The following is a 17,127-nucleotide window of genomic DNA, read 5'->3' as shown; positions in this document are numbered from 1 at the left end:
AAAATACATATATTAATGCAAATACATGCATCTCATGTCTGTTGAAGGAGCTACAAAGAAAACTAAAAACAGTCGTTTCTAAGGAAGGGCCCAGGGTAAGGGTGCATACAGCAGAGGAGAGACTTTTTTCTCCATTACTTATTCTTCTTTACTGCTTAAATATGCTTAATCAGGTATACATATTATTTTTTTAAATTAACCTTTCTATTTTGAAGTAAGTGTAGATTCAAATGCAGTTATAAAAAACTAATATAGATAGATCCCATGTAACCCTTACTCTGTTTCTCCCCAATGGTATCTTGCAAAACTGAAGTACAATATCACAACCAAGACACTGGCATTGATACAGTCAAGATATAGAACATTTCCATCCCCAAAAGGATCTCTCCTAATACTCTTTGAGAGCCATTTCTCTCTACTACCAATACCTGCCTAACCACTGGCAACCACTAATCTGTTCTCCAGTTCTATAATGTTATCAATTAGAGAATTTTATATGAATGAAGTAATACATTCTATAATCTTTTAAGATTAGTTTTTCACTCAGCTTAATTCTCTGGAGATTCATCTAGGTTGTTGCATGTGTCAATAGCTTATTTCTTTTTGTTGCTGAATAGTATTCCATCATATGAATTTACCAAAGTTTGTTTAACTCAACTGTTGAAGGATACTTGGGTTGTATTCGGTTCTTAGCCATCATGAATAATGCTACCATAACCATTCTTGTAGAGGATTTGTATGAAAATAAGTCTGCATTCTCTGGGGATAAATACCCAGGAATGCAGTTGCTAGGTCACATGGTAGTTAATATTTAGGGTTTGTTTCTTAAATAACTGCAAAAATGTTTTCCAGAATAGCTGTACCATTTTAAATTCCCATCAGCAATACATGAATGATATCCTTTCTCTACACGCTAACTCCATTCAGTGTTGTCACTATGCTTTATTTTAGCCATTCTGCTGGGTGCATAGTGATATTTCACTGTGTTTTTCATTTGCATTTCTCTAATAGCTAATGATGTTGAACTTCTTTTCATGTGTTTATCTGCCATCTGTATATGTTCTTCAGTCAACTGCTCTGGGTCTTCTGCCAATTTTCTAATTGGTTTTTTGTTGAGCTTTGAGAGTTCTTATATACTCTAATCTTTTGTCAGATAGGTGGTTTGAAATATTTTTTTTCCCACTTTGTAGCTTGTGTTTTCATCCTTTTAGGGTTCTTCGGAGTAAAATTTTTCTTTTATGAAATCCAATGTATTAATTTTTCTTTTTATGGATTATGTTTTTGGTGTCAAGTCTAAGAACTCTTTGCCTCATCTGAGATCCTGAGATTTTCTCCTGTTTCTTCCCTAAAAATTTTTATCATTTACATTTTATATTTAAGTGTATGGTCCATATTGAGTTAATATTTTTATAAACCATGAGACTAAGGTCAAAATTTATTTGTTTGCCTATGGATGTCTAATTGCTCCAACACCATTTGCTGAAAAGGCTATTTTTTCACCATTGAATTGCTTTGGCACCTCTGTCAAAAATTAGTTGGATACATTTGTGTGGGTCTCTCTCTCTAGGTTGTCCATTCTGCGGCATTGATCTCTGTGCCTTTCCATTCTCTAATATAATGCAGTCTGGATTATTTAGCTATATAATAATTCTTGAAATTTTTCCTTTCTCAGAATTGTTACAACTATTCTATTTTCTTTCCTTTGGATATGAATTTTAGAATAATCTTATTTGCATCTATAAAAAATCTTGCTGGGATTCAAAAGGGAATTCTATGAAACCTTCAAGATGACAAAGAAAAATAATGCAGAAATATATCAGAGAAATTTAACAAAGAAATTGAAATAATTTTAAAAAGCAAACAGAAATCTTAAAACTGAGAAATACATTTGCTGAACTGATAAATTCATTGAAGGCTCTCAACAGCAGAATAGATCAAGCAGAAGAAAGAGTCAGTAAGCTATTTGAAAATAGAGGGAAAAAAAAGAAACAAAGAAAAAAACAGCCTGAGCAACAAAACAGACCCCGTCTCTACAAAAATTTTTAAAAATTACCTGGGTACGGTGTAACACGCCTGTGGCCCCAACTACTCAGGAACTGAGATGGAAGGATCACTTGAGCCCAGAAATTTGAAGTCAGGCTCCAGCCTGGGAGACAGAGAGAAACCCTGTCTCTTTAAAAAAAAAAAAAAAGGCTGGGCACAGTGGCTTATGACTGTAATCCCAGCACTTTGGGAAGCCAAGATGGGTGGATCACAAGGTCAAGAGATCAAGACCATCCTGGCCAACTTGGTGAAACCCTGTCTCTACTAATAATACGAAAATTAACTGGGCATGGTAGTGGGTACCACCACGTAATCCCAACTACTCGGGAGACTGAGGCAGGAGAATCACTTGAACATAAAAGGCAGAGGTTGCAGTGAGCCAAGATCATGCCACAACACTCCAGCCTGGGCAACGGATGGAGACTCAGTCTCAAAAAGAAAAAAAAGAAAAAAGAAAAAAAGAAAAGGAACAATGATTGTCTACAAGCGTACAAGCTATAAAAAACTACCTTGAAAGACCAAATTAATACTTATTCATATTCAAAAGAAAGTTGAGCAAGAGTAAGGGATAGAAAGCCTATTTAAAGAAATAAAAACTGAAAACTTTTCAAAACTTGAGAAAGCTATAAACAACCAGATACAGTAAGGTCAGAGAATACCAAACAGATCTGACCCAAATAAGACTACCCCAAGGCATATAATAATAAAATCTCAAAAGTCAAAGACAGAGAATCCTAAAAAGAGCAAGAGAAAAAGAAGCAAATCACATATAAAGGAGCTCTGGTTGTACTGGCAACAGACTTTTCAGCAGAAACCATACAGTCCAGGAGTGGGTTAAATGACATTTTCAAAGTGCTGAAAGAAAAAAAAAAAGCTACCATCCAAGAATACTATATCCTGCAAAGCTATCCTTAAAATATGAAGGAGAGAAAGTTTTTCCCAGACAAACAAAAGCAAGGAGAATTCAGCACCACTAGATTTGTCTTATAAGAAATACTAAAGGGAGCCCTTCGACCTGGAAGAAAAAAACACCAATGTGCAAAAAGAAAACACTTGAAGATATAAAATCCATTGGTAAAAGTAAGTGCACAGCAAAACCAAGAATATTCTAATACTGTAATCAGGGTATGCAATCCACTCATCACTCTAGTATGAAGGCTAAAACATAAATATATCAAAAATAATAATAGCTACAGCAACCTGTTAAGAGATAGGCAATATGAAAATATAAAAATTGGAATAACTAAAGGTCAAAACAGAGGAGGTGGAGTTAAAGTGTAGAGTTTCTTAATTTTTTTTTTTGTTTCCATTATTTTCGTGGTGATCTAAGGTAAGTTGTCATCCCTTTAAAATAATATTATATCTATAAGATCTTTTGTTAAGCCTTATGGCAATCACAGTGCAAAAATCTATAACTTATTCACTAAAAATAAAAAGTAACAAATTAAAACATACTAGAGAAAAATTACAAAGGAATCACAGAGGAAAACAATAAGAACAAGTTACAAAACAGGTAGAAAATAATCAACAAAATGTCAGTTTTAAGTCCTTATCAATAATAATGCTGAATGTAAATTGATTCAATTCTCCAATGAAAAGGCATAGAGTGGCTAAATGGGTAAAGAAACAAGACCCAGGTTTCTGCCCACAAGAAACCCACTTCATCTATAAAGAACACCTAGACTGGAGGTGATGCAGTAGAAAAAGATAATTCATGCAACTAGAAACCAAGAAAAAAGGAAGGAGTAGCTATATTTATGTCAGATAGAGTAGACTACAAAGACAGTAAAAGAGAAAAAGAGACCACTATATAATGATAAAGGGGTCAATTCAGCAAGAAGACATAACAATTATATGTCTATATATCCACCCAACACCAGAGCTCCTAAGTATAAATCTAAAAAGAGAGCAACAGGCTATAATACAATAATAGTAGGGGACTTCAACACTCCACTCTCAGTAACGAACAGATCAGTCAGACAGAAAATCAACAAAGGAACATCGGAGTTAAACCACACATTAGACCTAACAGGCCTAACTAACATTTAGAGAACATTTCACCCAACTGCTACGGAAGACACATTCTTTTCATCAGCATGTGGAACATTCTCCAGAATAGATTATATCTTAAGCTGCAAAATATTCTTCACAAATTCAAAAAAGTAAAAATCATATCAAGTATCTCTGTAGACCACAATGGAGTAAGACTAGAATCAATATGGAGGTGAACCTCAGAAACTACACAAACATGTAGAAATTAAACAACATGCTCTTGAGTGACCTATGAGTCAATGAAGAAATCAAGAAGGAAATTTAAAATTTAAAATTTTCTTGAAACAAATGAAAATGGAAATATAACATGCCAAAATCTATAGAATACAGCAATAGCAGTATTAAGAGGGAACTTTGTAACAATAAATATTCTGTCAAAATATAGGAAGACTTTGGCCTGGCGCAGTGGCTCACCCCTGTGATCCCAGCACTTTGGCAGGCTGAGACAGGCAGATCACCTGAAGTCAGGAGTTCAAGACCAGCCTGGCCAACATGGTGAAACCCTGTCTCTGCTAAAAACACAAAACAATTAGCCAGACGTGGTGGTGCACACCTATAGTCCCAGCTACTCGGGAGGCTGAAACAGAAGAATCGCTTGAACCTGGGAAGCGGAGGTTACAGTAAGCTGAAATCACACCGTTATGCTCCAGCTTGGGCAACAAGAGCAAAACTCCATCTAAAAAAAAAAAAAAAAATGGAAACACTTCAAATAAACAGCTTAACAATGCATCCCAAGAAACCAGAAAAGCAAGAATAAGCCAAACCCCAAATTAGTAGAAAGAAAGAAGATCAGAGCAGAAATGTGAAATTCAGGCTAAAAAATACAGATCAATGAAACAAAGTTATTTTTTGAATAGATAAACAAAATCATTTTAGTTAGACTATGAAAAAAAGAGAAATCCCAAATAAGTAAAATCGGAAATGAAAAACGATTCGTAACAAAAGAGACCACAAAAATACAAAGAAAGATCAAAGACTATTATGCCAACAAATTAAAAAACCTGCAAGAAAGATAAATTCTGGATACATCCAACCATTGAACCATGAAGAAATAGAAAACCTCAAGAAACCAGTAACCAAACATAACCCCAATTTCACACTCTACACAAAAATCCATTCCAGGGAGGGACGATCTAAACGTAAGAGCAAAACAACAAAGCTTCCACCAAGTGATGTAATAGAATATCTTAGTTGCCACAGGATATGGGAAGATTTCTTAGACAATAGACATGAAACACAAACCATGAAAAAGTAGGAGGAAAATAACTATTTCAAAATTAAGAACTTCTGCCACAGAGGGGAGAAAAGATGTTTTAAATATATAGCACTAAAAGGCTCATGTCCAAAATATAACTACTACAAATCTATGAGAGAAACAAATAATAGCTCCCACAAATCCATAAGAAAAACAAATAGAAAAATGGGCAAAATAAGCTTTACTAGTAATATCCAAATGGTTGGTATACATCATTAGTCATCACAGAAATCTCCATTAAAACCACAATGAGATACCACTCCACACGTGCTGGAATTTCTAAACATAAAAAGACTACCATATCCAAGTAGAAATAAGAATATAGAGAATTAAGATCTCTCATACTCTACTAATTAGACTGTAAATTGGTATAACCAATGTGGAAAATCATATGACATATACTAAATTTGTGTATCTCCATATCCTAAGACCTGGAAATTCCATCTCTACATATATACCCAAAAGAAATCCATGCACATGTGCTCCAAGAGTCCGGAAGCACCATTCCACCCAATGTCCATCAGTAGCAGAATGGATAAATTACGGTATAGTATATTCATATACTGGATTATTATCTAGCAATGGAAATAAACTATGGTTTCATGAAATTTATATAATGTTGAGGGAAAAACAGCCAGACACACACAAAAAAACATACTCTATACTTCCATTACATAGTTTAAAAGTTCCATTACATGGTCAAGTAAAACCAAACTATGTTGTTTAGGGATACACACTTGTAAAGACAAGCAAAGAGGTGCTTATCAGAAAATCAGATAAGTGATTACCTTTGGTGATGGAGACAAAAAGGGCAGCAATTGGAAGAAGGCACAAGGAGGACTAAAGAAGCAGTACTGGCGAAATTAGATTTCTTGAGCTGGTTAATAGTTAAGTGGTTGCTTATATTATGAAAATTTGGCTGGGTGCAGTGGCTCACCCACCACTTTGGGAGGCCAAGGCAGGCAGATCACCTGAGGTCAGGAGTTCAAGACCAGCCTGGCCAACATGACAAAACCCAGTATCTACTAAAAAAAGACAAAAATTAGCCAGGCGTAGTGGTGGGTGCCTATAATCCCAGCTACGTGGGAGGCTAAGGCAGGAGAATAGCTTGATCCCAGAAGGCAGAGGTTGCAGTGAGCCAAGATGACACCATTGCACTTCAGCCTGGGTGACAGAGCGAGACTCCATCTCAAAAAAAAAAAAAAAAGAAAAACAAATTCACTGAGCTCTATTTTTTGTTTTGTATACTCTAGATGTATTACATTTCAATTAAAAAGTTTAAAAGAGCACATTCAAATAAAATCTTTAAAAAATATTCATATTATGCTTCTACGATGTTTAACACTAAAGTTTAACATTATAAAGTCCTTCAGGTTAGCACTGTAAAAGTTCATAAAATCATAAAAGGGACTTTTTCCAATTATATGTATGCTGTTCTCTCAGTATCAAGAAGCCAACATTACTCCAGATACATAAGGAGCTTTGTAAATTCTGCTAATCTATACTCTAATACCTTAGTCCTATAGATGTTACCATTCTATAGTTAAATACTGAGTGTTTCTTCAGAATAATTGGTATAACAAGAAAAGATCCTGACCAAATCAGCCTATTTATTGTCACAGCTGTGATATTACTGTAAGTACTTAAAACAATTATATTTCAAGTGGATGCAGGTTTGATCCCTCTTTGGTATTATCATCTATTTATAAATTTAATGTACTGCAATACAGTTCCTCTCATATCCTTTCTCCATCTGATGGTGGAAAAATGTTTCTATTTATATACATTTTTCATTTAGATATAAACATGTTACCTCTTGAATAGCATCTTAGAGTCACAAGTAACCTGAGGTTCCTTTAGGGAATAAACAATGAAAGATAAGAGCACATTACAGGATAATATGCCTAATACTTTCTCAGAGTCAACCTTTCTATGACTGATAAACAAAAACTGACAGAACAAAATGCCACATGTTGGCAATTTATTACTTTAGAAAGATAATTATATAATAGGTATTTGGTAGCTAAGGCATTAAGAATACTTACAAATTGGCTCACTTGGTGGCTCTTGCCTATAATCCCAGCACTTTGGGAGGCTGAAGTGGGCAGATCACCTGAGGTCAGGAGTTCAAGACCAGCCTGACCTACATGGTGAAACCCTATCCCTACTAAAAATACAAAGATTAGTCAGGTATGGTGGCGTGAGCCTTTAGTTCCAGCTACTTGGGAGGCTGAGGCAGGTCAGTCACTTGAACCTGGGAGGTAGAGGTTGCAGTGAGCTGAGATCACACCACTGCACTCTAGCCTGGGCAACAAAGCTAGACTCCATCTCAAAAAAAAAACAAAAACAACAAAAAAAAACAAATACCTACAAATCAATAAGTAGCACATAAATTTTAAAAATAAATAAAAGATACAAAAAATAATTCACAGAAAAAAATGGCCAATAAACATATGACAATATGCTAAACATTAATAATAAAGAATGTTAATTAAAATATAACACTTTCCTGCCATTTGGCAACTATGAAAAAGATCAAGAAGACCCAGTGTTGGCCAGGCACAGTGGTGCATACCTGTAATCCTAGCACTTTGCAAGGCCAAGGTGAGAGGATCGCTTGAGCCCAGGAGTTTGAGACCAGCCTGGGCAACACAGCAAGACCCTGCCTCTAAAAAGAAATTTGTTTTAATTAGCGATTTGTAGTGTGCCTGTAGTCCCAGCTACTCAAGAGGCTGAGCTGGGAGGATCACTTGAGCCCAGGAGGTTGAAGGTGTAGTGAGCTGGGCCACAGAGACCCTGTCTCAAAACAAACAAACAAACAACAACAACATAAAAAAACAAAAACAAAAACAAAAAACACCCAATGTTGATTGGAAAATGAAAGAATAAAAGTACTTCTATTTTGACAGTAAGAATATAAATTGGTAAAAATTTTTTGGAATGCAACTTGACAGTATCTACAAAATTTTAAACATATACATTAAAACGTACCCTAATATCCAACAATGCTGTCTTTAAATCTATCCGATGAAAATATTAGTATAAGTATATAAATATATATCCTTATATTTATAAGGATAGTTATTATAGCTCCAACAAGGAAGAATGAGTAAGTAAATTTTGGTATACACATATAATGGAATATCATGCACTCAGTTTAAAATGCAGAAAATCTTTGTGTACCAATTTGGAGAGATATTCTATTAAGCAATGAAAATAAGTTGCAGAAAAAATATGTAACATTTCATTTTTGTTTTTGAAAAAAACTCTCATATGTATATATGTAAGCACAGAGAAAAAGCCTGCAACAACAAACACACAACAAACTCTTCACAATGGTAATCTCTGGAGGGGAGGAGAGTTTTGATTTGGAGATAAGGAATAAAGGAAACTTCTTGTTTTACTTAATACCCTCTATTGTTTGTATTCATTTCAAACAACAGAGGATATTAAGTATATATTCATTTTCATTTTAAAAGAAAGTATGTAAATATAACATTTTTGGGAAATTTTTCTTTTAACCAAGCTATTTTGGGGTCTGTAGAGAAGAAGTACTTTACAGTCAGAATAACTATTCTTTCAGAATTTCTAAAGGGGAAAAAAGAAAAACTCCTACCTAGAAATAGATTCTCTACCACAGTCAGCATCTGTTCATTTTAACAAGGGATAAATCAAATCTAAAGTAAATGCTTGAGAGTAGTAACCTACATAAAGCATTTTAAACAGAAATGGAATAACAAAAAAGACAGTAAAGTTAAACAAAGATGAAAACCCACCTGTACTATATCCAGTACCATGCCAGCTGAAACTGTTCCGAAACCAGCTAGCAAAAAGGGCACAAGTATTTGCAATGCCATGATGCCACTGGATTCCTTTGGTAATTTTTGGCTCACTTCTACAATAGCATCTTCATCGCCATCACTAGATATATCTTCGTCTTGTAACATGGCAGTGGTTTCTGAAGTCTCCTTTCCATCACAGTAATTATAGTTGGCATAGTCATCATACTTTTGGCTGCAGCTTGATGATGCGTGCCCATTATTGGCATGAAAAGACTGCTCTGAGAAACTGTGATACTCCATGAGTTGCTCAGATCTATTACTAAAAGTCTGTACTGCAGTTGATAATCCATCTTGCCAAATGCCGTTTGCTTTTTTGTGCCTGTCTTCTTGGTTTTTCTGGTAAATTACTGGAACCATACTCAAGAGTAAATTTAAAAACTTGTCAGATTGAATTGTGTTTAAACTTAAAGTCCAATCTACAAAACCTCCTCCACCACTTGGACCACCACTTGTTTTGTCAGTAATAGATCTTCCTTTACTATTAGTCATATTGTCATTGCAAAAGACCCTGTACTCCTTAGATCTCAAGCTTCGTGAACCACAGCAGATGAATCTGAACCACACAAACACTGGTTTAAATTAAGTTGTTGATTTCATTGTGTAGAAAATATTTCCACTAATAAAAGACGATCAGAAGTTCCACAGAAGGACTGAATCTGGAAAAACAAAATAATTTTTAAGAATCAGATAAACAAGATAGTTTCAAGTATCAAGACAGATACTTAAATTCTCATAAAGGCATGGAACACATGTTCTTAAACCAACCCTAAGGTATTGATATTATATTTTGTGAGCTTAAAATATAACTGCATTGTGCCATACAACTGCTTTGTGTACAGAAATATAATACAAAGCTATTTTTGCGCTCAAGCTTGGTTAAAAGTATTTCTTATCTTTGCATACTCTACGTGATCAATCCACATAAGGTCTTCAAGTACCTCTGAAATCCCACAGTGGACAAATGCTGTAAATAAAGTAATGGCTTTTATTACTATTGCAAGGACTTAGAATCAAATTGCTACATCCTTTGCATATGTCAGTACACAACAAAAGTAAGATATATGGCATTACACTTTAAACATTAAATAATAAACCATATTACTTTATTTACAACTTAATGTAATAGACATTTTATTATTAAGATGTGAAGAAACAAGGATGATGTTTACTATAAAACACTTGGTAGGTATCCTGAATACTGTATAGGGCATTTATTTCACATTTAAAATGAGGCTGGAGTCATATTTGTAGTTCTGAAACATAAAAACTCATTGTATTTGATTTAGGAATATAATCCTTCTATCATTTAAGAATAACAAAACAAAAAAGAAATTGCAAATATTCACTTAAACCTCCCTTTGCAAGCCAGGCAGAAGAAAGCTTGTCATGCACTAATTTATGCTCTGCTCTGTCCATTCACGGTTCTGTCTGCTCTGGCCCATAATCCCAGAGTAGGCCCCTGACTGGCTGGCCATTCAGTGACTAGACTGTCTATGAAGACTTTGAACTAAAAGACATAGACACATAACTGTGGCACATCAGGAATGATGGACACTGAAGCTGCAAGGTCACCCACCACTTGACCAGGGAGACAGCCTGACAATTGCCGCCATAGCTGGGAAGGCTTTCCAAGCTATCAGGTGTTTCTCAGAAACACGCAGGCCTGTCTTATACTTCCAAGAGCATCCAAAACCAAAAAATTGGCACTGATTTGATAAGGGATGGGTGGCCCCATCACCTAATTGGACTGCGTACCTACAAAGCAAGACTGAGAACTATTGCTGCTACTATTGCTGCTTTTAATGAAAACGTCTATATTCCTCAGTGTTTGTTTCCAGTATCTTCAATATCTGTCTCCTCTCTGGACAAGAAGATCAATAGCAAGGAGTGGCAAAGGGGGTAAGCGAAGGAGCTATATAGGACATAAGTGGGTGCTAGGGCCTGGTTCATCAATTTCATTACTAACCCCCTTTTCTCTACTCTCTCTTGTGATTATGGAGGGGTCTGGGATCTGGGAAATCCTTCTGGGGAACATTCTTAAAATAGATTCCAGGACACCAGACCTACTGATTTCAGAATGTCTGTGTTTGAGGCCCATAAATCTTTTTTAGCTTCTCCATGTGATGATTATGGTGCAGACTTCCTGTGGTCTTGCACTGAGAATCCAAGGACGAGATTAAGCACTAGTTGCCATTTTTGTCACTTATAGGCTGGTCAGTATACAGGAAGTTGGTGTTTAAAGAAAATCAAATTAATGAAACCAATGGCCAGAGTGAAGCAGAGATGAAACCATACAGTTCCAGAAAGAGAACAACAAAGAGCCTTCCATGTAATGAAAGGCTCAGCTATACATCTGGAACTTAGGAGATTCCCTGCAGCCTTACATGAGTTAGACGGAGGGGTGTCTGTTTCTTCAACTCATCTTTTTAAAAAATAGTGTATTTCACTGCCCCAACAGATCTTTAATCAAATAAAATGCAAAACAAACCCCAAAGGGATTGAGCTATAAGACAGGTCTATTCCACAGGAGGACCAGTGACAGGAAACATCTTCCTCCTGATGCAGAATTACCAGGATGATAAAAATGGAAATGCAGGGAAATGTAGGTAAACAAGAAAGAGAGATGACAGTTTCACCATTCAGTCATTCTAAAGTTCAGAAAGCTCAAAATCTGTGCTTTGAAAACCTAACCAACTAGCAAGACTAGTAGAAAAATGGAGAGAAGAGAAAGAAAACAAGGGGGAATTTCCCAAGACCAGTCATCTCTCAGAATTTCCCAAGACCAGTCATCTCTCAGAATATGTGCAGAACATGGCTAAGCACATAGTCAACACTGAGGTGGCCAGTGGGGTCCAGATGTACAGACACATTCAGGTCATCCTTTTGCTCCTAGTATTCTTACTTCAGTATAAGCTATTCAGAAGGTTAGATGGAGACCTAACCAGGGATACCGTACATAGAGACCAGCCAAATGTGTATAAAATTAAAAACAGAATGCCTCCTGGAAAAAGGAACCCCTGTGAGTGGAGCTCTGGGCTGGATTTTAGCCCAGGCTAAAACAAGCACCTTCATGCAGGCAGAATCTGCATAACCTTACACATCAGACTAGGCAGTTGGCTAAAATATGAAACTGTGCTTAAAGAACATAAAACACATAGGGTGGGCAGATATTTTTTGCTGTTTGCTCAGCATCTTCTCCCAATTCCTTTAGCTAATGGTATCTCCATTACCTGTGGTAAACTCATTTCCCTATTTTATGAGACTCTAGTAGGTATATCAATCACAGCACCCTACCCTGCAGACCACAATAATGACAAGTGGCTCAAAGAGGATCTGAGTCCCTTCCTGGAATTTTATGTATTTGCTGCTTAGTATTTCCTGAGTGCCTACTAGATGCTGGGGCTACAGTAATGAAACAAATAGGCACAGTTACTCTCTGATAGATTTTTACCTTATAGTCAGAAGGAAAAACAATAATCAGGTAAGCACTTAAATAAAGGAGATAATCTGTGGAAAAGGCTATGCAGGAAACACTTGATTAAATGAAGAATAAATGACTTGCAGGGCTATTTCAGAGGGAAGGCCTTTGGGGGAAGAAAGTTCTCAATTTCCTTTGGAGTGACTTAACTCTGAAGCTTTCTGTCACTGTCTTCCTCCTCCTCATAAAGCTCCCTCTACCACCACCACCATCACCACCACTTGGAAGAAAGCTATTTACATGAGAAGAGGATCTGCAGACAGAGGAAGTCAGAGCTAGGAGGTAATGAGAGAGTCTGGACAACATAATTAGAATCTCTATACCATTTAGTTAAAACTCACTCCACTCCTGCCCTTCCCAGCTATTTGGGTCAATAAATCTCCTTCATTGCTTAAGCTATTCTGAGTAGTGTTTCTGTCCTAACAGCTGGTTGTTTTTTTTTTTTTCCTGTTTTTAAATAATGCAGTTTGAAAGTGCCAGGAATGACCTTGATATAAGTGCATGCCACAGACCACATATCATCATCTTGCATTGAGGAAAATGTGGGCTCTTTTTGTTTTATCCTTCTTTTTATCTGGTTAATGAATAATTATCAGTTATTTCAATGCTTGCTTATTGACAAGGTCTGTTACCTCCTAAAGGATTCCTTAAACTTTCTTCCTTTAACTAAAGAAATCATTTATTATAAACTCTCCTTGCTGAATAATGAGTTACAATCAAAATAGCTTTGTGAGCAATCCTAAGCAAAAAGAACAAATCTGGAGGCATCACATTACCTGACTTCAAACTATACTATAAGGATAGAGTAGGCTGGGCGCAGTGGCTCACGCTTGTAATCCCAGCACTTTGGGAGGCCGAGGTGGGTGGATCACAAGGTCAAGAGATCGAGACCATCCTGGTAAACATGGTGAAACCCTGTCTCTACTAAAAATACAAAAAATTAGCTGGGCATGGTGGCGCGCACCTGTTATCCCAGCTACTCAGGAGGCTGAGGCAGGAGAATTGCCTGAACCTAGGAGGCGGAGGTTGCGGTGAGCCGAGATCGCGCCATTGCACTCCGGCCTGGGTAACAAGAGTGAAACTCCGACTCAAAAAAACAACACCAACAACAACAACAACAACAAAAGGATAGAGTAGGCAGGGCGCAGTGGCTCATGCCTATAATTCCAGCATTCTGGGAGGCCGAGTCAGGAGAACTACTTAAGCCCAGGAGTTGGAGACCAGCTTGGGCAACATGGCGAAACCTTGTCTCTGCAAAAAATATAAATGTTAGCTGGTCATGGTGGTATACACCTTGTAGTCACAGCTACTCGGGAGGCTGAGGTGGGAGAAGCACTGGAGCCTGGGAGGTCAAGGCTGCAGTGAGCCGTGATTGCCTCACTGCACTCCAGCCTGGGTGACACAGTGAGACCTTGCCTCAAAAAAAAAAAAAAAGATACGGTAACCAAAACATCACGGTACTGGTATAAAAATAGATATATAGGAGCCAGGCATGGTGGCTCACGCTTGTAATCCCAGCACTTTGGGAGGCTGAGGTGGGCAGATCACCTGAGGTCAGGAGTTCAAGATCAGCCTGACCAATATGGTGAAACCCCATCTTTAAAAAAAAAATTACGAAAAAAAAATAGATATATAGACCAATGGAACAGAATAAAGAACTCAAAAATAAAGCCAAATACAACCAACTGATATTCAAAAAGCACGCAAAAACATAAATTGGGAAAAGGACACTCTATTCAATAAACAGTGCAGAGAAAATTAGACAGCCACATGTAGAAGAATGAAACTGGATCCCTATCTCTCACCATACATAAAAATTAACTCCAAATGGATTAAAGACTTAAATCTAATACCTAAAGCCATAAAAATTCTAGAAGAAAACCTAGGAAAAAACTCTTCTGGACATTGGCCTAGGCAAAGAATTTATGACAAAGACCCATAAAAACAAATACAATGAAAATAAATAAATGAGACACAATTGAATGAAAAAGCTTCTGCAGAGCAAAAGAAACAATCATCAGAATAAACACAACCTACAGAATGGGAAAGAATATTTGCAAATTATGCCTCCTCCCACAAAGGACTAATATCCAAGATCTACAAGGAAGTCAAATCAGCAAGAAAAAAAAAGTTATCCCATCAGAAAGCGGGCAAATGACATGAATAGACACTTCCCAAAAGATATACAAGTGGCCAAGAAACATATGAAAAAGTGCTCAATATCACTAATCATCAGGGAAATGCAAATTAAAGCTGCAATGAAATACCAATAACCCTAGCCAAAACCGCCATTATTAAAATGTCAATAAACAATAGATGTTAGCATAGATGTGGTAAAAAGAGAATGCTTTATACTGCTGGTGGGAATGTAAATTTGTACAGCCTCTGTGGAAAACAATATGGAGATTTCTTAAAGAACTAAAAGTGGATCTACCATTCGATTCAGCAATCCCACTACTGGGTATCTACCTAAAGGAAAAGAAGTCATTTTATCAAAAAGACAGCCTGCACATGTATGTTTATCTGTTTATCACAGCACAACTAACAATTGCAAAGATGTAGAACCAACCTAAGTGTCCATCAGTGAATGAGTGGATAAAGAAAATATGGGGTGGGTGAGGGGGTCAGGGTGTGTGTGGGGGGGGTGTGTGTGTGTGTGTGTGTGTATACCATGTAATACTGCTCAGCCATAAAAAAGAACGAAATAATGTCTTTTGCAGCAACTTGGATGGAGCTAGAGGCAATTATTCTAGGTGACGCATCTTAAGAATGGAAAACCAACTCCTGCACATTCTTAGTTTTAAGTAGGAGCTAAGCTATGGGTATACAAAGGATACAGAGGAGTATATGGGGCACTGGAAACTCAGAAAGGGAGAGGGCGGGAGGAGGGTAAAAAATGAAAACTACCTATTGGGTACAATGCACACTACTTGGGTGATGGGTGCACTAAAATCCTGGACTTCACCACTATACAATTCATCCATGTAGCCCAAAACTACTTGTACTCATAAAGCTACTAAAATTTAAAAAAAAAATTGTTTGCTGGGCATGGTGGCTCACGCCTGTAATCCAAGCACTTTGGAGGCCAAGGCGGGCGTATCACCTGAGGTCAGGAGTTCAAAACCAGCCTGACCAACATGGTGAAACCCCGTCTTAAAAAAAAAAAAAAAATCGTTTAAGCTTTATGATGGATTTAAAATGGGCATTGCGCATATACACAACAAAATTAAAATCAGTTACTTTGTATTTGTTATCCATCAGTGAATAAGAAAAAAAGGCAAATTAAAAAAAAAATCAAATTGGGCAGTTTCCACTGGCTTTAATGTGCTTAAATTAAAGAGTACCATTGAGATATTTATCTGTAGCTACTGGAGATAAGTTATACTAATCTAATAATAGCATAGCTACAAAGAACCAGTGTCTTTAAAACTCCAGTATTCTTACTTCAGTATATGCTATTCAGAAGCTTAGATGGCTTAGTTTTAAATTCTGGACTCTCTTTGTAAACCACAAAGCAACAAATGTTTAGGAAAAAAAACGATCCACTACTTTATTCCTTAATGGCCAATATTTGTACAAGACAGAGGTTTGGAGAAAAAATAAAAGTGCATCTACAACAGGCACAGAAAGTAGAGTGGTTAAAATTGTGGCTTAGGCCGGGCACACTGGCTCACACCTGTAATCCCAGCACTTTGAGATGCCAAGGCAGGAGGATCACCTGATGTCGGGAGTACGAGATTAGCTTGACCAACATGTAGAAATCCCATCTCTACTAAAAATACAGAGCCGGGCGTGGTGGCGCATGCCTGTAATCCCAGCTACTCAGGAGGCCGAGGCAGAAGAATCACTTGAACCTAGGAGGCAGAGGTTGCAGTGAGCCAAGATCACGCCATTGCACTCTAACCTGGGCAACAAGGGCAAAACTCAGTCTCAAAAAAAAAAAAAATTGTGGCTTGGGATTATATCTGCACTCCCATGTTCATTTTGGCATTCTTCATAATATCCAAGATATGGAAGCAATCAAGGTGTTCATCAACAAATGAATGAAGAAAATGTGGTTTATAAACTACAATGGAATACTGTACAGCTTTAAAAAGTAAGAAAATTCTGTAATTCTTGACAACATAAATGGAACCAAAGGACATTATGCTAATTGAAATAAGGAAGGCACAGAAAGAAAAATATTGTACTTATGTGGAATCTGAAAAAGTTGATCTCTTAGAAACAGAGTAGACAGATGGTTACAATGGGCTGTGGGGAGGAGAAGGAATGGAGAAAGGAAAGTTGTTGATCAAAGGGTATAAAGTTTCAGCTAGACTGGAGGAGTAAGGGGTTTTTTTTATTGTCGTTTTGGTTTGGTTTGCTTTTTTTGAGGAATTTCACACTTGTTGCCCAAGCTGGAGTGCAATGGCATGATCTTGGCTCACTGCAACCTCCGCCTCCCGGGTTTAAGCAAT

General features: G+C 36.9%; 1 protein-coding gene across 6 annotated transcripts in view; it reads right to left on the bottom strand.

Annotated features, from left to right (window-relative positions):
- Positions 1 to 17,127, bottom strand: part of SLC41A2 (solute carrier family 41 member 2) — a 148,737-nt gene that overhangs the window by 108,691 nt on the left and 22,919 nt on the right. For all 6 annotated transcript variants that reach the window (XM_021675547.2, XM_012469199.3, XM_012469200.3 and 3 more), the window contains exon 2: positions 9,127 to 9,848. In XM_021675547.2, coding sequence (XP_021531222.2) covers positions 9,127 to 9,681 — 555 coding nt within the window. In that variant the 5' untranslated portion in view covers positions 9,682 to 9,848. The remainder of the gene's footprint in view (positions 1 to 9,126; positions 9,849 to 17,127) is intronic.

The sequence above is a fragment of the Aotus nancymaae genome, unplaced genomic scaffold, assembly GCF_030222135.1.
Source record: "Aotus nancymaae isolate 86718 unplaced genomic scaffold, 86718_ANA_hifiasm-v0.15.2.pri h1tg000021l, whole genome shotgun sequence".
Classification (NCBI taxonomy): Eukaryota; Metazoa; Chordata; class Mammalia; order Primates; family Aotidae; genus Aotus; species Aotus nancymaae.
The sequence above is the reverse complement of the archived record's forward strand: the minus strand, read 5'-3'. Positions and strand labels throughout refer to the sequence as shown.